This window comes from Somniosus microcephalus, chromosome 1, assembly GCF_052327205.1.
Source record: "Somniosus microcephalus isolate GS21.2 chromosome 1, FLI_Smic_1.0, whole genome shotgun sequence".
Classification (NCBI taxonomy): Eukaryota; Metazoa; Chordata; class Chondrichthyes; order Squaliformes; family Somniosidae; genus Somniosus; species Somniosus microcephalus.
Window position 1 is genome coordinate 151,018,201 of NC_140987.1, and position 21,070 is coordinate 151,039,270.

The window sequence follows — 21,070 nt, forward strand, 5'->3', positions numbered from 1 at the left end:
AGACATATCAGAAGCACCAACATGGAAGGTGGCATCGTCAGAACAGATGAGACAGAGAAACTGGGAGAATGGAATAGAGTCCTTACAGGAAGTGGGGTGGGGGGGGGGGGGGAAGAAAGAGTGTAGTCCAAGTAGCTGTGGGAGTTAGTGGGCTTATAGTGGATATTTGTCAATAGCCTAAAGTAGTACTTTTGAACTGTTGTAATGTAGAAAATGTCAATTTGTGCACAGCAAGGTCTCACAAACAACATTAATCAGATATCTGTTTTAATGATATTGGTTGAGGGATAAATATTACCAAGACACCAGGGAGAACTCCCCAGCTCATGGCAAGGTGTATAGTGTTAACTGAAGCTGGGGTAAAGTCTTGAACTAAGAAAGCTATGGTCACAGGAGAGGCAACTGGAGGCAAGAGAAATAGCTGTCCAAAAAGTTACTGTTTTTAAAAAAAAAGTGTATATTTGAATTGTACTGGAGAAATCCAAAGCAAATATCAGCTAGACATAGCAAGGTCTGTTGCATTAAAAAGGTCCCGTGTATAAAAAACACTAGTGGTGCATTAAGTATATCCTTTATTATAGTAACAAAGATCACAAAATTCATGATTTCTATACAGGAATGCTGATTTATGCTTTCACAATTTACAATTAGTTATATGAAAATTCAGTAATAGATCTTTAAGAATGAAACACAAGTGTCATTCACAGCAAAATCTCAGTTCCAGCACTGGCAATGCATTTCACTGCATAATTTTAAGATGCACAGTAGTGTTCAATTCAGCAACTACTGCAGAATTTCATTCCACAGTCCAGTTCATTCTGACTGGATCAGGCCATGCAGCTGGTTAACAAAATACAACAGAATAAAAAGGAATCTTCTATTAAACCACTTTTGTAATACAGTATTACAATTTTAAAATATATAGTGGTTAAGTTGGAATTCTGTAGTCAGTGCTTAGTATGGAACCAGTTGTAAACAAGAGACAGGCCACATTTCATCATCACATCAGGATTTCATGCTATTGCTTTGGCTTCAGGCAAGAATGCCTCCCAGTATTTAATTAACTGAAAAATAATTGGAGAGAGAGAGATTAGTAGCTTCTAAATGGAATCCAACATTTAGGAAAAAAACATTTTAATAAAAAGAACCAAACAAACAGAGCAGGTAGTCAAGTTATACCTAGTTTAAGACCATATATTTAAGTACTGCATTTATTGTAAAATAGTTTGCAAGAAACTGTGGTTGGGCAATTTAAGAACCCTGGTAATGTACTCTTAATTCCCATGCCTATAATTTAATAGTGGTCTCATGAAAAGGGGCAAAGATTTTACACTGTTGAATAACGTCAAAGATGCACAGACTGCATGTTCTATTAGGACTTAGTTTGTTTTGTTTTCTTTCTAATGTTGCATATACTGTATGTAGCATCTTTCACATCAGGACACCCCAAAGAGCTTCAAAGCCAGGGAAGTACTTTTCATTGGGTGGGGTTGGGGGGGTAGGAAGAGAGAGAGGAAAGGGAGAAAGGAGGGGACAAACAGCAGGATGGCATCAAGCATTGCACCATAGATTTGCAGGGTGCAAATTTGCACCAAGACTCAATTCATGTTACTGGTTTCTAATGCCAAGGAGTAAAGCCCAGTTTTCCCCCCCACATAGAAAGACATGTCCAACACACTGCTCAGGTGCTCGACTTGCATGCTTTAAGACAGAAAATGAATCAAGAAAAAAAAAGAGAACCTATATAAACTGGCAGTTCAAAAGCATTACCTGACACTACATTTAGACATCACCCCACATTAATTAGATCAACTACACTCACCCCATACACCAAGACTACTTCAATTTGCAAACCAAAAGTGCCCATCATGTGAAAACAAGGCAGATTCTCAGAAGTCAGTTCGACAATTCAGATGACACTGCAGACCTTGTCGACTAAAGTTAACAAAAATTGATACAGCAAGAGCAATGTGAAGCACACTGGCCTCCTCTTTAGGCATTCTGGCAATGAGTTTCACTGTACTTAAAGCAAACCGGCAACAGACTTTGCCTTCTACAATTCTATTATCTAGTCTAATCAACCTCAAAGCTACAACTTACCTGCTGCTGTGTTTGTACTAAAGATTCAAGGTACTTGATTACAACAGTTTTGAAGTCCTTTACCCTTTCTTTCTGCAAATAGAAAAGAAACAAGATCAAAGAATGGCTTAAAGGTGGTTTAAATAGCAGTAAATTTACTCAGGATGCTGGACCATTCTACACACCTCAAATCTGCCCACTTCCTTGCGAATGGTTTTCGAGATCTGTTCGAAGTCCCTCTCTCCTTGTTGAACTCTTGCCTCCCACTTGAGGGGGAAAAAATGTGAATTACAGATAAATTAGTCATATTCCCAAGCATTCAAAATGCTTACAGTAGCAGAGCATTTGGCAAAAAAGTCATTGGATTTCACAACAGTAACCTTCCGTTCCAAGCAGCTAATTGAATAAAAGTTTGACTGTTAATTTGTTAAATTAAGTTTCAGTACATTTAACTATAGCTGCAAGTACATTAATCTATACTTCAATTTAGCATTTGTGAAAGCTTAGAAAAAGTAGGCAAAATAAGTTATGAATTTGAATTCTGGAGAGAAGAGCTTAATTCAGTAATTAAAGCAATTCATGTTCCATTAAGAAACCAAAAATTGACTGTACAATATGCAACTGTGCAGGAGGCTTGCAAGTTTGAAAGCTAAGAAAGTGAAGATTGCAATTAAAGTCCATCAGCAACCAAATAAAAGCAAAATTCTGCCAATGAAGTCATGGTTGTAAAATTAGATTCACCTCAGTTCATACTCAAGTTATGGGTGGAATTTGAGTTTTCGATGGCTGTAATTATGGAAATTCGGAGAGTATTCCAGTTGAAGGAATTAAAAAGGGAAATTGAGAGTGACATTCAAGAGGGATACATGCTTGGCTACAAGACTGATATTGGCCAGTCCACAAAACAAACTAGTACATTTAGAACAAGCTGGATTGTCCAACTGGCTTTTCCAATGATATTTTAGAGATTTCTGTAGAACAGTTAAAATTGTTGAAATATAAATTCTCATGGAAGGGAGGAAAATAATGTCTCAATTTGGTTTAAAATTTCATGTTGAAATTTATTAAAATTAAATAGAACACTGGTGCCCATGTTGCTGGAAGCATGGAAATGTGATGACTACAACTAGCTTGGAATGAGTATCAGTCACAAAGCTGGGAGTCACTGCTAGACTCTACTTTTCTAATGCCTCCCAAGCTCCATCCCACAAATTCCATGTCATCTAGAAGTTTGTTACCCATATACCATACCACCATCCTAGTGAGGCACCACTGGCACCTGCCCTCAAGCAGACATCAAAATCTGCATCTTGAAATCCCTTCACTGCTGCACGCCTCTCCAATTTTGCAGCTTTCTGCAGCCCTACATCTATCAATTCTTTCGATGCCGATCTATATACAGGAAACTTTGTTATATCCGGCACCGATGGGGCCGAGCTGTTGCCGATCTATCAAAACTGCTGGACATAAAGTTAATGTTGAAGCATATGGAGATTTTCATCTCCGTATCAACAACACTGTTGCTTAGCAACAGCTTCAAACAGTCGGCCCGTACCTTGGAAGCGTCTCTGTAGCTTAGCAACAGCTTCGGAGAGACTTTCCAAAGCCTGACTGTTGGGGTGGGGTTGGGCGGGGGGGGGGGGGAAGCCACGAGAAGAAAAACCACCTAACAGAACGGCTCCTGATTTCTGCCGGTAGATCGAGGTTTCTGGACATACAACCTCCGGATAAACCAAAGTCTCCTGTATTCCCCCTTCCTCTGCTTTATTGGCAGAACCTTCAGCCATCTAGCCCCCATGCTCCCTAAACCCCTTAAAGTCTTGCTACATCTTCCCCCACCTTCAATATTCTCTTACACCTAAATGCTTTCAGCCACATCTAGTCAATCTCCTATTTGAGTCTGATCTAAAATGGAGAAGCTCCTTGAAACAGTGTGATTCTGAAGTTTGACAATAAATGCAATTTGCAACTGGAATGAAACTTGGATAGTCAGAAATGTTGCATTACAAGAGAGACCTGAAATGTCAAGCTTAACCTTCAGTTGTGTGCCCACAGAAGATGAAATAATTTAGGTACGGTGTACAAAAGTAAATTTTATATTATTGGAAACTTAAAGCTCAAGTCTTGTTTTTTGAAGACCAAAAGTTATGCTACTGTTGATAGGGCAGTGTGCACACAAGATAAAAATTAATCATTTTCCAAGAAATTGTTAAAGCAGTCAAAAAATTGATTACATTATGCAAAATACAATGTGCATCTTTGGAGTCAGCAATAGCATGCTCGTTCAACTGTCAATGAAATAACTTCTATCCCCTGGGGCATTAAGCCAAATTGTGCATAAAGCAGGAATTTGTTTTGAAATTAGGAATACAAACCATTTATTATTTTGCCATATCCTTCCCTCACATCCCAATTCCTCCATTCCCCACCATCACCAGAGACTTGCACTCCTAGGCCTCTGTTTGCACAAGGTGGTGCATAAGCTCAGGTGTGACATTTTCCTTCAATTTTCTCCCCCACTAAGGAACTCTGACTTGCTGAAAAATGAGGAAGGGAAATAAAGCAACAAGAAATAAATTAGAAAAAAAGGAGCAAGATGAGATAACATTTTAGAAGCTAATTGTAAAAGCTGGTGGACATGTCAAATATGCATCATAGGGAGCTGATGCAACGTTTGTGGTAACTGAACAAAAATGGAGAGAAGAGGTTTGCAACAGAATAAATACACAACTGCCAGCCAGCTATTTAATTCCAACTTCTGCACTCTTCCTGCCACCAATCAAAAAGCATTGCTGGGAGGCACAAAGGCAAGCAGCTCCAAGCCACTGCCATTTATAAACCAATCAAGCATGCACGAGCTGAAATGATTTGATTTGCCCTCCAGTGTTCCTTTTCTGTGGAAATCTTTGCCTCTGCACCTCAAGTGACTGAACTAAAATCGATACTTTATATAGCTACTTTCTCTCTATATAGCTATATCTGACAAGTGACAATTTTTGGGATGCTGCCAAAAAGAAACAGACACTGCAGATAGAGGATCATTTCCACAACAACTCGGACCCCCGGCGCATGTGGCAAGGTATCCGGTCCATCACTGACTACAAGAGTAAAAGCACCAGCCCCCCCGGTTAGCGATGCCTCCCTTCCGGAGGAGCTTAACAACTTCTACGCTCTCTTTGACAGGGACAACAGGGAGCCGGCTACCAAAGCCTTGCCGCCCCCGGAAGACCAGGTGCTCACTGTCTACCTCCGACGCAAGGGGTGTTCTACAAGGAGTGAACACGAAAGGTTGCTGGACCCGATAGCATCCCTGGACGGGTACTCAAGGAATGTGATCAGCTGGCTGATGTCTTCACCGCCATCTTCAATCTGTCATTGGCCCAGGCAGTAGTCCCTACATGCTTCAAGACCGCTACCATTATTCCTGTGCTAAAGCAAACAGTTGTGACGTGTCTGAACGACTATCGACCTGTCGCACTCACACCCATCATAATGAAGTGTTGCGAGAGACTGGTCCTGGCTCACATCAAAGCCAGTGTTCCCGCCTCTCTTGACCAACACCAGTTTGCCTATCGTGCAAACAGATCAACAGAGGATGCAATCACAACTGCTCTACACACTGCACTGAATCACTTAGATGGTAAAGAGACCTACATCAGAATGCTGTTCATAGACTACATGGAAGCATCAAAAAAGTTGATTCCCAAAAGCACAAATCTAAGCCTGAGGCATTCAGTAGAAGCAACAAACCCCACTGCAAGAGCTCATGTTCAAATCTCCTGCCGGCTTTGAGATGCTGAAAATTGAGTGCAATGCATTACAGAAAGACAGAATCTTGTACCAGGTTGTATATACACCACAGTTGATTGCCTTTTAGAGGAATTGCAAATTCTATTAAACTAAAGTTTGTGGAAAATCAGAGGTTCCAGCATTTTAATATTTGCAAGTAGTGATTCAACATCCTGTGTATAGGAAGCACATGGAATCCCTCAGCTACTTAGTTAAATCAAACACTTTTTTTAAAGGGATGCTTTTAATTGAGTGAAATGTTGAAAAGATTAAAGAGAGGGGGGCCACCAAATCCACCTTTATAAAGATAGATTTTCCTCGGCTAGGTTTTCCCCAGATGCAAACCAAAAAGGATTGGAAACCCATTACCTTTACTGTGCTGTCCCAAGCTTTCCTGGCAACCTCCCAAGTTAAGTCACTGAGCAGACACCTGAAGGAACTACCCATGGATCAGAGGATCCTGCAACAGCTTGAAGATTAAGTGGGCAAGTGTCCAACTCTCCAAGATGATCCAGAGACTGCAAAAGCCAAAAATGACAATGCTAGCAGCCAGGAATTGCATGTATTGGACTTCTGGCCATGTTGTTTCATATCCAGCATCTGCCAGGAGTGCATTTAGGTCATGCAAATAGTCTGGCAGAATAAATTCAAAGACACCTCTGTAGCATGTCTAGGTATGCTGTGCCCATCAAGTACCCAACTATCCCATCAACTATAAAACAAGTTATATAACTTCTGTAAACATGGCATATAAAATATGGTTAACATGTTAAAGCCATGGGAGATATCTCTGCTCAACCAATTACACCATATATTGCAAAGTAGAAGTGTATTTTGTATGAAATTGCCTAATGTAAATCCAGTTGTAAGGTGCAAGAATGAGCACACACACTTTGTACTGTCAGACAAGAATCCACAAAACTGGTAATCCTAATAAGAATCCACAAAACATCCTATTGCAACAGGTTTAGAGATATTTCACAAGATAAAAAAGTGGAACATTCTTAACTAGATAAGGGCATTCAATAAAGTTGCAGGCATCCTACTAGTACAATAGGCAGCAGTGTACTTGGATGTACAGAACATCCATGTTAAAAGGCAGATATCAGTCATATAAAAGACTTGGGATGAGAGCTGCTGGATAGTGTTAACTGGAAATCAGCTATTAGAATATGGTCATATATCCACAACTGCTTACCACGAGAAGGTTGCAGAGAGGCTGAAGCTCCACACCTCCACTGTTCATGAAGATCAGAAAACATGGGTTAAGCATGCCCATTTGATACTCTACTCACATCTCCCCACCAGTCATTATACCTCAGTTTCCTTAAAGAGCTTATCCACTCTCCATATCCTAACCTGGATTCCCACTTAGATGCTTTTAGCAAGTCACAAAAACTTAATTAAATTATATATACACTTCATTGTAATGCCCTCAAAATAATAAGCTTCTCAAGCAGGTTCCTCCTTTTCTAAATCCAGGTTTGCTGTAGTTATCGATATACAAGTACTACAGCCTACAGAGCACTTTCCATTATTTTACCAGTTACTGATGTTAGCTTACAAGTTGCAATGGTTTGGGTGGAGATTTATTCCTCTTTTCAAACACGAGGAGAATTTGCCAATGTAAAGAACACAAGAGTTGCCCATAAATCAGTTTCATTAACAACTTGCCCCCATAACTGGAAGTCTTATCCTCTCAGATTCTCTTAAAATGACTTCAGCAACTACATAATCAGGTAGTAACAGTTTGTTCAAGAGTTATGACTTGTGAAAAAATATTTCCTAGCATCACTACTCTGTACCTAGAGATTTTATAGGCTCAGCATCTTGTCCTACTGCTCTATAATCCCTACCCATTTCCATTCATCTAACAAAGCTCTATCTGATCCTTTAATTTTAAATAAAACTAATCATATCCCCTCTAGCCTGTTTCTGCAGTCTTAGCACCTATCCTCATCACTAGGTTTTACACCCTCTCCAGAATCTAGTTATCACCATGTCTAGAGGCCAGACTGAATACAATATGTAGTGCAAATGAGAGCGCTATATATAGCCTACAATTCCGAACCCCATTTTGGACAACCCTAATAATCACCGACCTCTTTAAATGATCATATACCAAATCACAATGCTTTCCAACAGCTTCCTTATCAAGGCCACAAATATTAAATTTACACTCGGATTTCTTTCCTGTCTTTAGGGCAGACCATCCTACAATCCATGGAACCAGACCCGACCTCAACAAGCAATTGAGCACACAAGCCAGTGACCGACATTACCTCCATTTCCCTGAGGATTCTGATTATATGGCACTGGGTTTGGCATGAATAGGGTCAAAACTATGTTGTTACTTCTAATGAAGTAATTTTAGCTACACAACTATCTTGTAATAGTGGAACCACAGCAGAAGTGAATGTGAAGTATTGATTTAGTTAATCAGTCATATCTTTATTTTAGTATATAAAAATCAGACTTGGCAAATCTGCAATCCTTGAATGTTCTTTAAGCCTTGACTGCCACCACTACAATTGTTCATTCTTTATTGCTGGTGTTAGTTATCCTCAGTTTTCTTTAGAAAAAAAGTGATCCTATTTTAGGGTTTACTTCCCCCTCTATTATATAGAGGGATATAAAAAAGGTCATCTTGTCCTAAAGTATGGATTTATAACTAACTCATTTCTCTTCAGATATAGAAGCAAAAAAATGTACCCCCAAAGTACTTTCCTGGACAATTCCATGGTGCAGTGGGGTTTTTTTTCCCTCCCCCCAAAGAAGAAAGTTAATCAGCTTTTTTAAATGCAAAAAAAATCTACTCTCCTAAAAGCTTAGCAAGTTTGTCCTGTGAGTAGCAGAGCCATGCATACTAGAAAGGTACAAGGCTTTCTTCCCATTGTGTGCTGAGCCAACAGATCTCAGCCAGGGCACAATAGAGATGGGGGTGGGAGGGGAGAAATGAGGACACTGATGCAATACACACTTCCCTCCCTCAAAACAGCATTCAAACACTGACCATTAAAGCTCACATATTAATGGGTTGGGCAATATACTAAAACAGCAAGTGGCACTTGTGGAACCATACCCAAAGAATAAATGGCTTCAGGGAGAAGCAAGGGAAGCAAAATTGAAAGGAAACAAATTGCACAAAAATCAGAAATAAAAACCATGTGAAAGTAACAATGGTAAGGAATTACTTTGAAAATACTAGCTGTAGATTAATAAATGTAATTAGTGTAACTGGTTTTAATAGGGAATTATCTCTAGTAAAGAATGGACAAAAAAGTGGAATAGGTGAAATTGCAAAGTACATTTCTACTGAAATAGATTTTATACAAGGTGTAGCAGTTATTCGAACCAGTGTTTGAAAAAGCTTCCTACCTCCTCAATTTCCTTGTGAAGCAGGGTAAAACAAATTACGCAAGTTACAAAAAAAGATTTCATTTAGCACCTTTAACACTTACTGCCACTGAAACAAGATTTTTTTTAAATTAATTTGGTTATAGTACACCTTCCTGAAGGTACAGTTCTCATCTTGATGCTATACAACTGGAGAAATTTGCTCCTGCATGTTCTAATGACATGGTTTAAACATGCTAACTTAATATTCAGTACATCTGTGCGATTTTATATTATCAATGATTTATTTGGCAATTTGACCCCTTAAAATTACACACTTCATAGAGTTTTACAGCACAGAAAGAGGCCCTTCGGCCCATCGTGTCTGCGCCGCCCGTCCATCCCTGTCCAGTCTAATCCCATTTTCCAGCATTTGGTCCATAGCCTTGTATGCAATGGCATTTCAAGTGCTCATCCAAATGCTTCTTGAATGTTGTGAGGGTTCCTGCCTCCACCACCCTTTCAGGCATTGAGTTCCACATTCCAACCACCCTCTGGGTGAAAAAGTTCCTCCTCAAATCCCCTCTAAATCTCCTGCCCCTTACCCTGAATCTATGCCCCCTTGTTATTGACCCCCCCACTAAGGAGAAAAGTTCCTCTTTATCTACCCTATCTATGCCCCTCATTATTTTGTACACCTCAATCAGGTCCCCCCTCAGCCTTCTCTGCTCCAAGGAAAACAACTCCAGCCTGTCCAGCCTCTCTTCATAGCTGAGGCGCTCCATCCCAGGTAACATCCTGGTGAATCTTCTCTGCACCCTCTCCAAAGCAATCACATCCTTCCTATAGTGAGGCGACCAGAACTGCACACAGTACTCCAGCTGTGGCCTCACCAGCGTTTTGTACAGCTCCATCATAACCTCCCTGCTCTTATATTCTATGCCTCGGCTAATGAAGGCAAGTATCCCATATGCCTTTTTAACCACCTTATCTACCTGCTCCGCTGCCTTCAGGGATCTATGTACATGTACACCAAGGTCCCTCTGACCCTCTGTACTTCCTAGGGTCCTACCACTGTGTATTCCCTTGCCTTATTTGTCCGTCCAAAATGCATCACCTCGCACTTTTCAGGGTTAAATTCCATTTGCCACTTTTCCGCCCATCTGACCAACCCGTTTATATCGTCCTGTAGCCGGAGGCTTTCCTCCTCGCAATTTACCACCCCACCAATTTTCGTGTCATCTGCGAACTTACTGATCATACCTTTTACATTTTCATCCAAATCATTTATGTAGATCACAAACAATAAGGGACCCAGCACCGATCCCTGAGGTACCCCACTGGACACAGGCTTCCAGTCACAAAAGCAACCTTCGACCATCACCCTCTGCCTCCTGCCACTCAGCCAGTTTAGGATCCAACGCGCCAAGGCACCCTGGATCCCATGGGCTCTTGTCTAGTGATGGCCTTTTAAATCTCTTCACATCAACATTTTTATCACTTTAATTGTAGCTTTATGTTCTTTCCTAGCTCCCTGCCCTAGATTTAGACTTCATCTTGAGTAATTTCTTATGAAAGGCAAGTTCAGTAGACAAAATCAATTACCAGAGAGAATTTGCTGTTCAATTTCCTGCACATTTACTAAAAGCTTACCTATGTCTCAGGATAAGGATAGACACTCAAAAAAAGGTATGGGGAGTTGGGACTCACCCACGAGAGCGACCAAAGACACCAGAGCATAAATTTAGGGCAAGGTGATTAGGAAAGAACCAAAACAAAACACACTGCAAATAAGAAATTCAACAGCTAGAAAATAACAACAGGGCTGAGTTTCCACAAGTTACATGAGTGCAATCCGGACTGAATCAGCTGAAAAGGGGGTGCAAAAAAGGGGACACCTAGGGGTGTTTGTGCACAGATTTAATTTGAGAAGCAACATGAGGAAAAACATTTTTACACAACGAATGGTTAGGATTTGGAATGCACTGCCTGATAGGAGGGTGGTGGGAGGGTGGTGGTAGATGATACAGATTCAATAGTAGCCTTCAAAAGGTAATTGGATAAAGAGAAAAAATTGCAGGAATATGGGGAAGAGCAGGAGAGTATTTCTCTTCAAAAGAGCCAGTGCAGACTCGATGGGTCAAATGGTCTCCTTCTGTGCTATACTACTGATTCTAGAACCAGCCCAAAAGAATGGGGAATTTTAAATGCAAGCGAGCTATTGCCAAAACCACTTGCTCTCCGTTTTTCACGTCTGTTACGCAGGTTCAAGATTCAATTCTCTCAAATCAGACTCCACCCACAAAACTGACCATGCCAAAATTGCAATATTCCGATGGTTCAGCAATGCTCTTCAAATTGTACTCTATGCACAAACACTAGTAGGCACGTTTTCTCAGATCAAGAAATAACTAATTTAGTAAGAAACTGACTAGTGTACAATTAAAAGATTAAATAGTCATTTTTTAAAAAAAGTCATTTTCAGTGATTTTAAATAAGGTTACTTAAAGTTGGGAGACTGGCACACTTATTAAAAAGGCTTATTTTTGCTGAAATACTTTTCAGCTGTATTAATAAAACTGCACCAGGTTATCACTCTTAAATACAGGAGTACTTTTTAATGAAAAGAAAAAACAATTAAATTCTATTTTGCTGCCAGTTTGCACCAGTTCATGGAAGATTTTAAGTTTTAGGTTAGGCTTCAAGTTCCCGCCAATATCTATTTACATAAACAGCACAATTGAGTGCATTTTGGTCACAATTGAGCTAAAACAGAATCTCTACCCCAACATCCTTTAGTAAATACATGTTGTAGCAAGGATCAATGGATAAAAATATTGGTTTGAACAATTTAATAGGCCACTGGACAGGTATGCATAATTTTAAAGGGGTGATACTCCAAATAAACCAAGATATATATATATTTTTTTTTTAAATCACAAAAATGAGAAATGCGTTGAACATTCAAGATGTATGATTTATAGCCACACCATTAGCATGATTAAAACATAATGTCACTAGAATATAAATCAACAGCAAATAATTTCTGTAGTTGTGTAACTTAAAGATAAAGGACTTAACTTTCAGGAAGATGAAAAAAACTTAAATATTTCCAAAGCCGATCACCTTTAAGTGTCTTGATTCCCCAGATTTTGGTAGCTTAAGTGACAGCTATATTGAAATCTAAACTGAATAAAAAACTATTACTGTATTTTCTAGAAGCTGTATTTTTTTAGAAAATTTCTCTTAAGAAAAAAGAAATACAATGTGTGAGCGAGTGCAAGTTAGATTTGGTTAATTAGGCAGAGGAGGGAGATAATTGGTTTTCAAATACTCAGCACACTACAATTGACTACAGATTGTCAAGTTACCAACTGTAATGGCTCATTAATCAAAAAGCTACAAACTAAAACAAAGTTAAACATTGGAACTGGATTTCATCACACCAACCACTTTACTTCATTGGAGCTTGGTTAAACGCAGAGACGAAATGGCAAAAATAAAATGTGGACAATAGAAGACTCTGCATGAGCTGAAGCAATTGGTTAAATTAAACGTTTATGGATAAATGTAGACAAGTGTACAGAAAGCCCATTTTTTGAGACAGGCACATCAAAAAAAGATGGTTTAAAATTTTACAAATTACTATCCATTACACAGTTGTGGATTTATGGCAGCCTGTAAAAGTAAAGCTTTTAAGTAAGTTTCAAATATTATGTACAACAAAACATAATATAGATCTGCAAATGCAATCGTTGTTTAGAATTACCTATATTGCTCTAAATAATATTCCTCAGTTATCTTAGCCAAAACAGTGTCCAGACAAAGAAAATACTCACTTCTCTAATCTCTTCTTTAGCTTGCTGTATTTTGTCAGGTTTATTTGCATACTGGAGTTTGGCATCAGCTTCCCTTTTCTTTTGCAGAGTGGCCTGAGCATCCTGCCATTTCTGCCAGCATTTCATTCGATAATCAAACACACCCTGCAGCGAAGAGGAATCAGACATTTTAAACCCTGTAAAAGCAACTTCCCGTAAAAGTTTACAGCACAGAAGAGGAGGGGGATAAACCCAGCAATTACACCAGTCAGCCCAATGTTGGTGGTGGGCAAACCTGGAGACAATAATCCGGGAAAAAAATTGTCACTTGGAAAATAATGAGCTAATAAATGAAAGTCAGCATGGATTTGTTAAAGGTTTGACAAACTAGATCAAGTTCTTTGATAAGTGCAGTTATGCACTTTCAAAAGACATTTGACAAAGTACCACATAATAGACTTGTAAGCAAAATTAAAACCCAAGGGATTAGAGACAGTGGCAGTGTGGATACGAAATTGGCTAAGTGATAGAAAGCAGAGAGCATTGGTGAATGATTGTTTACAGACTGAGGGAAGTAGAGTGATTTTCCCCAAGGGTCGGTATCAGGACTGCTGCTTTTTTTGATGTACATTAATGACCTGGACTTGGGTATTCAGGGCATAATTTCAAAGTTCGTAGATGACATGAAATTCAAATGTAAATGAAATGGGTAGACACCTGGCAGATAGGAGTGGGCCTTTGGCGTAGCGGTAGCATCCCTGCCGCTGGGCCAGAAGGCGTAGGGTTTCGAACCCCGCTCCAGACAGTCCCGGCAAGTGGAGTCGGAGCTCCGGCTCTAAATTCTGGGTTGACATCCAGCGGGATACTTGCGTCCGTGGGTTGTGAGAGCCTGTAAAACCCTCCTGCCATAGGACTAACCACCCTAATGGCTGGTACGAAGATGGTTACGGTCACGGAAGGAGCGTTAATCACGGCCAGAAATCCTTCCACCACTTCATAGAGTTCCCCAAAGGGAACAGTATGAAGACACGTACGACGACGACCTGGCAGATGAAATTTAATGCAGAGAAGTGTGAAGTGATACATTTTGGTAGGAAGAATGAGGGGCAATATAAACTAAAGGTACAATTTTAAAGGGGTGCAGGAACAGAGAGACCTAGGGGTGTATGTACACAAGTCTTTGAAGGTGGCAGGACAAGTTGAGAAGGCCATTAAGAAGCATATGGGATCCTTGACTTTATTATTAAAGGATTAATAGAGCTAGAGTACACAAGCCAGGAAGTTATGCTAAACCCATATATAAAACACTAGTTCAGCCCCAGCATTAAGTTCAATTCTCGGCAGCGCACTATGTTAGGGCCCTAGAGAGGGTGCAGAAGAGATCTACTATAAATGGTACTACAGATGAGGGAATTCAGTTATGTTGAGAAACTGGGATTGTTCTCCAGTGTTCAAAATCATGAATGGTTGAGAGTCAATAAGGAGAAACGGTTTCCAGTGGGTCAGCAACAAGAGGACACAGATTTAAGGTGATAGGCAACAGGGAGAGAGGATGAGAGCAGATTCAATAGTAACTTTCAACAACAAAAAAAAAAAAAGGGAATTGGATAAATATCTGAAGGAAATAAATTTACAGGGCTATGGGGACAGAGCCAGGGAGTGGGACTAACTGACTAGCTCTTTCAAAGAGCAGACACAGGTGCAATGGGTCAAACAGCCTTCTTCTGCACCATTCTATGATTCTAAGGGAGGGTTCTGCTCAGGTTTGTGCCAACTTTTAGCTAGAGCAAGGAGAAACTAATCCCACTGCCCCATTGCCTTGTATTTTCTTCTGCTTAAAATATTTATCCAATCCTCCCTTAAAAAGATACAATCGTCTCTGCCTCAATTACTTGCCATTCTAAAGCATTCTGTGCTCCAAACCGCAAGTAAAGAAAACCTTCCCAATTTCTCTTGAGAATTCTAAATTTAACCCTCAGTGCCTGCCTCCCTTGAGGAAAGATGATTCTTGTTCCAGCTCTCTCAAACCTTCATACATCTTGAAAACCTCATGTCCTCCAGTGGAAATAGTCCCATTATCTCAACTATAGTCTTCCATCCACAGCATCATCCTAGGGAATCCATGTTGTACACACACTGACCCTAGTGCCCTTTCTAGGAATGGGGTGCTCCAATCTGCGACCTAAGTTTTGTATAAAAAGTTTATTACTTTCTTATTGTATTTTATGACCTATTTATACAACCCCAAATGCAGTTGGCCATTATAGTTTTATCTACCCACTGCTCCTATTTCTTATGTTCTTATTTGTACAAGCAGAGGCCAGATACAACAAAGCAGTTCCCATCCCATAATGCATGTAGTGTCTGAGGAGAAGGTCAAGTTTGTGCTTAAACAGAATGAAAAAGAAACAAGACCATTGTATGGACTACCAAAGACATAGCTTTTAAATTATTCACCTGTTCAGTCCAAAGTGTACTGTTCCTTTGCTCAAGAGGGATTTAGCTCCATGTTTCAGGGCATATTGGTTTTAGTATGGTAGTTACAAGTCAACTTAAGTTGAATGTGGTTTGTCCCAAGTTAGAACAAAAATGTCAACAGGATGTATCTGATTAACACCCATACATTTAGAACAAATCTTCAGTTTGCTGCATTTTACAGATCTGACTAGAGGACCCTGCTGGAATTACTCCAGATCTGCATGACCGCTTAGTTTACCTTTACAGAAGCGATGAGTCGAACATAATCACTTAGAAGCTCTGCAAATAAGTAGAAGTCAGCACAAGCCTGCTCCTGGTGAAGCTGGTCTATCTTCTCTTCAACTTCCGCTAGCTGAGATAGTGCTCTTGACAGAGCAGTGTGGTCCTCAGAGTTACCCAGCATGGCTGCACTCTTAGCAAAGGCAGCTGTGTTGGCTGAGAGCTCTAAACAAAAAGTAATGGGTTTATATTTACCATTATGAAAAACAATTTAAGTAACTGTTTAAATGTTACAAAAAGTTTTAAATCCAACAGTTGCAAAATTACTACACCAGCCCCCAAATGTGTTACAAGTAAACCATTTTTAGTCTGCAAAGTACAACCAAGTTATAGATTGGTGGCCAACATAAAAGGGAAACCAAAAGGTCTTCTATTGGATTAACAGTAAAAGACTGCAAAAGGACTGGTGGGGCCAATTGGGGATCAAAATGGAGATCTATTGGTGGAGGCAGAAGGCATGGCTGTTGTACTAAAGGAGTACATTACATCAGTGTTTACCAAGAAAGAGGAATTTGCCAAAGCGAGGATAAATAAGGAGGTTGTCGGGATACTGGAAGAGATAAAAATAGATAAAGATGAGGTACCAGAAAGGCTGGCAGTACTTAGTGGATAAGTTGCCCACTCCAGAGGAGATGCAGCCTAGATTGCGGAGGGAAGCAAGGGTAGAAATTGCAGAGGTGCTGGCCACAATCTTGCAATCCTCCTCAGATTCAGGGTTGGTGCTAGAGAATTGCAAATGTTACACCCTTGTTCAAAATAGGAGGGAAGGATAAACCTGGCAACTACAGGCCAGTCAGTTTAATATCGGTGGTGGAGAAGCTTTTAGAAATTTTAAAAAAAACGGTAGAAAATGAATAGCCACTTGGACAAGTATGGACCAATAAAGGAAAGCCAGCATGGATTTAAGGGCAAATTGTGCTTGACTAAAATAACAGAAAATGCTGGAAAAACTCAGCAAGTCAGGCAACATCCGTGGAGAGAAATTTTTCTCCACGGATGTTGCCTGACTTGCTGAGTTTTTCCAGCATTTTCTGTTGTTATTTCGGATTTCCAACATCTGCAGTATTTTGCTATTGTGCTTGACTAACTTGATTGTGTTTTTTGATGAGGTAACAGAGGGTGGATGAGGGCAGTGCAGGTGATGTGTACATAGATTTGCAAAAGGCATTTGATAGAGTACCACATAATAGGCTTGTTAGTTAAATTGAAGCCTGTGGATAAAAGTGGCAGCAGCAGCATGGATACAAAACTGGCTAAGGGATAGCAAAGAGTTACATAGAATATACAGCACAGAAACAGGCCAGCATTTATGCTCCACTTGAGCCTCCTCCCTCATCTAACTATCAGCATAACCCTTTGTTCCCTTCTCAGATGCTTATCTAGCTTTCCCTTAAATGCATCTATACCATTCGCCTCAATTGTGGTGAATGGCTGTTTCACAGACTGGAGGGAGGTATACAGTAGCGTTCCCCAGAGTTCACTGCTAGCAGTCTAGGACCACTGCCATTTCTGACACACTCAGGTACACAGATTTAATGTTTTGGGCAAGAGCTACAGGGGAGAAATGTGAAGAAAAACTTTACGCAAGTGGTGAGGACATGGAATTCGCTGCCGACGGAAGTGGTGGAAGCAGACACACTCAATGTTTTCAAGGGGAGACTGGATAGGCACTTGAGGGAAATAAACTTGCAGGGCTACAGGAATAGAGCAGGGGAATGGGACTGACTGGATTGCTCTAGAGAGCCGGCACGGACTTGATGGGCCGAATGGCCTCATTCTGTGCCGTTATGACTGACTATAATGACTTGGGGGGTATAGGGCACAATTTCAAAATCTGCAGATGACAAAATTTGGAAGCGTACTAAATAATGAGGAAGATAGTAATAGACTTCAAGAGGATACAGGCTGGTGGAATGGGTGGGCACATGGCAGATGAAATTCAACACAAAAAAAAGGTGATGTATTTTGGTAGGGAGAATGAAGAGACACATTACAAGCTGAAATGGTATAATTTTAAAAGGGGGTGCAAGAACAGAGACCTGGGGGTGTTGGTACACAAATCTTTGAAGGTGACAGGTCAGGTTAACAAAGCAGTTAATAAAGCAAATGGGACCCTGGGCGTTATAAACAGAGGCAGAGTACAAAAGCCAGGAAGTTATGCTAAACCTACATAATACACTAGTTATAGTGTCCAATTCTGGGCACCACACTTTAGGGAGGTGGTGAAGGTACAGAATAGTCGGGTGGTTTCATGGATGAGGGATTAGATATATGGCTAAACTCGAGAAGCTAGGTTGTTCTCCTTAGAGCAGAGGAGAAAAGATTGGATAGGTGTTTAAAATCATGAAGGGTTTAGATAGAGTAAATGAGAAATAGTTTCCAATGGCTAAAGGGTTGATAACCAGAGGGCACAGATTTACTGTGATTGGCAAAAGAGTTGATTTTTTTTCCGTTTATGGGATGTGGGCGTCGCTGACAACACTAGCATTTATTGCCCATCCCTAGTTGCCCTAGAGAACGTGGTGGTGAGCCGCCTTCTTGAAGCACTGCAGTCAGTGTGGTGAAGGTACTCCCACTGCTGTTAGGGAGCGAGTTCCATGATTTTCACCCAGCAATGAAGGAACAGCACTATACTTCCAAGTCAGGATGGTGTGTGACTTGGAGGTGGTAGTGTTCCCATGCACCTGCTGCAGTTGTCCTTCTAGGTGGTAGAGGTTGTGGGTTTGGGAGGTGCTGCCGAAGAAGCCTTGGCAAGTTGCTGCAGTGCATCTTGTAGATGGTACACACTGCAGCCACGGTATGCTGGTGGTGGAGGGAGTGAATGTTTAAGGTGGTGGATGGGGTGCCAATCAAGCGGGCTGCTTTGTCCTGGATGGTGTCGAGCTTCGAGTGTTGTTGGAGCTGCACTTATCCAGGCAAGTGGAGAGTAAGCCATCACACTCCTGACTTGTGCCTTGTAGATGGTGGAAAGGCTTTGGAGAGTCAGGAGGCGAGACACGACGCAGAATACCCAGCCTCTGGCCTGCTGCTACAGTATTTATGTGGCTGGTCCAGTTAAGTTTCTGGTCAAGTGACCCCCAGGCTACTGATAGTGGGGGAATTTGGCAATGGTAATGCCGTTGAATGTCAAGGGGCAGTGGTTAGACACTCGTTTGTTGGAGATAGTCAATGCCTGGCACTTGTGTGGTGCGAATGTTACCTGGCATTTATCAGCTCAAGCCCGATTGTCGTCCAGGTCTTGCTGCATGCGGGCATGGAGTGCTTCATTATGAGGAGTTGCAAATGGCACTGAACACTTGCAGTGTGCAGTCATCAGTGAACATCCCCACTTCTGACTTATGTTGGAGGGAAGGTCATTGATGAAGCAGCTGAAGATGGTTGGGCCTAGGACACTGCCCTGAGGAACTCTGGCGGCAATGTCCTGGGGCTGTGAGGATTGACCTCCAACCACCACAACCATCTTTTGTGCTAGGTATGACTCCAGCCAATGGAGAGTTTCCTCTCCCCACCCACCGATTCCTATTGACTTCAGTTTTACTAGGGCTCCTTGATTCCACACTGTCAAATGCTGCCTTGATGTCAAGGGCAGTCACGCTCACCTCTGGAATTCAGCTTTTTGTCCATGTTTGGACCAAGGCTGTATTGAAGTCTGGAGCAGATTGGTCCTGGTGGAACCCAAACTGGGCATCAGTGTGCAGGTTATTGGTGAGTACTGTCGATGACACCTTCCATCACTTTGCTGATGATTTGAGTAGACTGATGGGGTGGCAATTAGCCAGATTGGATCTGTCCTGCTTTTTTGGGACAGGACATACCTGGGCAGTTTTCCACATTGTCAGATAGATGCCAGTGTTGTAGGTGTACTGGAACAGCTTGGCTAAAGGCACCGCTAGTTCTGGAGCACAAGTCTTCAGCACAACAGCCGGGATGTTGTCGGGGCCCACAGCCTTTGCTGTATCCGGTGCACTCAGCTGTTTCTTGATCTCCCATGGAGTGAATCGAATTGGCTGAAGACTGGCTTATGGTGGTGGGGACTTCATGAGGAGGCAGATATGGATCATCCACTTGGCACTTCTGGCTGAAGATGGTTGCAAATGCTTCAGCTTTGACTTTGGCACTACATGCTGGGCTCCACCATCATTGAGGATGGGGATATTCATGGAGCCTCCTCCTCCCCTCATTAGTTGTTTAATGGTCCACCATTCACGACTGGATGTGGCATACCTGCAGAGCTTTGATCTGATCCGTTGATTGTGGAATAGTTTAGCTCTGTCTATAGCATGCTGCTTCTGCTTTTTAGCATGCATGTAGTCCTATGTTGCAGCTTTCCCAGGTTGGCACTGCATTTTTAGGCATGCCTGTTGCGGTTCCTGGCATGCTCTTCTATACTCCTCATTGAACCAGGGTTGGTCCCCTGGCTTGATGGCAATGGTAGTGAGGGGGATATGCCAGGCCATGAGATTACAGATTGTGGTGGAATACAATTCAGCTGATGCGGAAAGCCCAGTGCCTCATGAATGCCCAGTTTTGAGCTGCTAGATCTGTTCTGAATCTATCCCATTTAGCACGGTGCTAGGACACCCTCCATCGTGTTGTGTGGCACTCGGTGTGAAGATGGGACTTAGTCTTCACAATGACTGTGCAGTAGTCACTGCAGTCGCAGACAGATGCATCTGCAACAGGTAGCTTGGTGAGGACGAGGTCAAGTAGGTTTTTCCCCTTGTGTTGGTTCTCGCCACCTGTCACAGGCCCAGACTAGCAGCTATGTCCTTCAGGACTCTGGTCAGTAGTGGTGCTACTGAGCCACTATTGGTGATGGACAGTGTAGTCCCCCACCCACAGTACATTGTGCCCTTGCTATCCTCAGTGCTTCTTCCAAGTGGTGTTCAACATGGAGGAGTACTGATTCATCAGCTGAGGGAGGGCGTAGGTGGTAATCAGCAGGAGGTTTCTTTGCCCATGCTTGGCCTGAAGCCATGAGACTTCATGAGGTCCGGTGTCAATGTTGAGGACTCCCAGGGCCATTCCTTCCCGACTGTATACCACTGTGCCACCACCTCTGGTGGGTCTGTCCTGCCGGTGAAACAGAACATACCCATGGATGAGTTTGGGACATTGGCTGAAAGGTATGATTCTGTGAGTATGACTGTCAGGCTGTTGCTGGACTAGTCTGTGGGACAGCTCTCCCAATTTTGGCACAAGTCCCCAGATGTTTGTGAGGAGGATTCTGCAGGGTCGACTGGGCTGGGTGTGCCGTTGTAGTGTCCGTAGCCGGTGCCAAGGTCGATGCT

General features: G+C 41.7%; 1 protein-coding gene across 2 annotated transcripts in view; it reads right to left on the reverse strand.

Moving 5' to 3' along the window:
- Nucleotides 1–555: 555 nt before the first annotated feature.
- The window catches only part of snx2 (sorting nexin 2), a 76,843-nt gene continuing 56,328 nt past the window's right edge, over nt 556–21,070 (reverse strand). Inside the window, exons 11-15 of one of the 2 annotated variants that reach the window (XM_085986721.1) lie at nt 15,739–15,944; nt 13,044–13,187; nt 2,265–2,345; nt 2,101–2,172; nt 556–1,064 (exon numbers count right to left, since the gene is read on the reverse strand). In XM_085986721.1, coding sequence (XP_085842847.1) covers nt 1,014–1,064; nt 2,101–2,172; nt 2,265–2,345; nt 13,044–13,187; nt 15,739–15,944 — 554 coding nt within the window. In that variant the 3' untranslated portion in view covers nt 556–1,013. Of the gene's footprint in view, nt 1,065–2,100; nt 2,173–2,264; nt 2,346–4,454; nt 4,617–13,043; nt 13,188–15,738; nt 15,945–21,070 lie in introns of those variants that run through there. The other variant, XR_015078212.1, reaches the window with a different exon arrangement.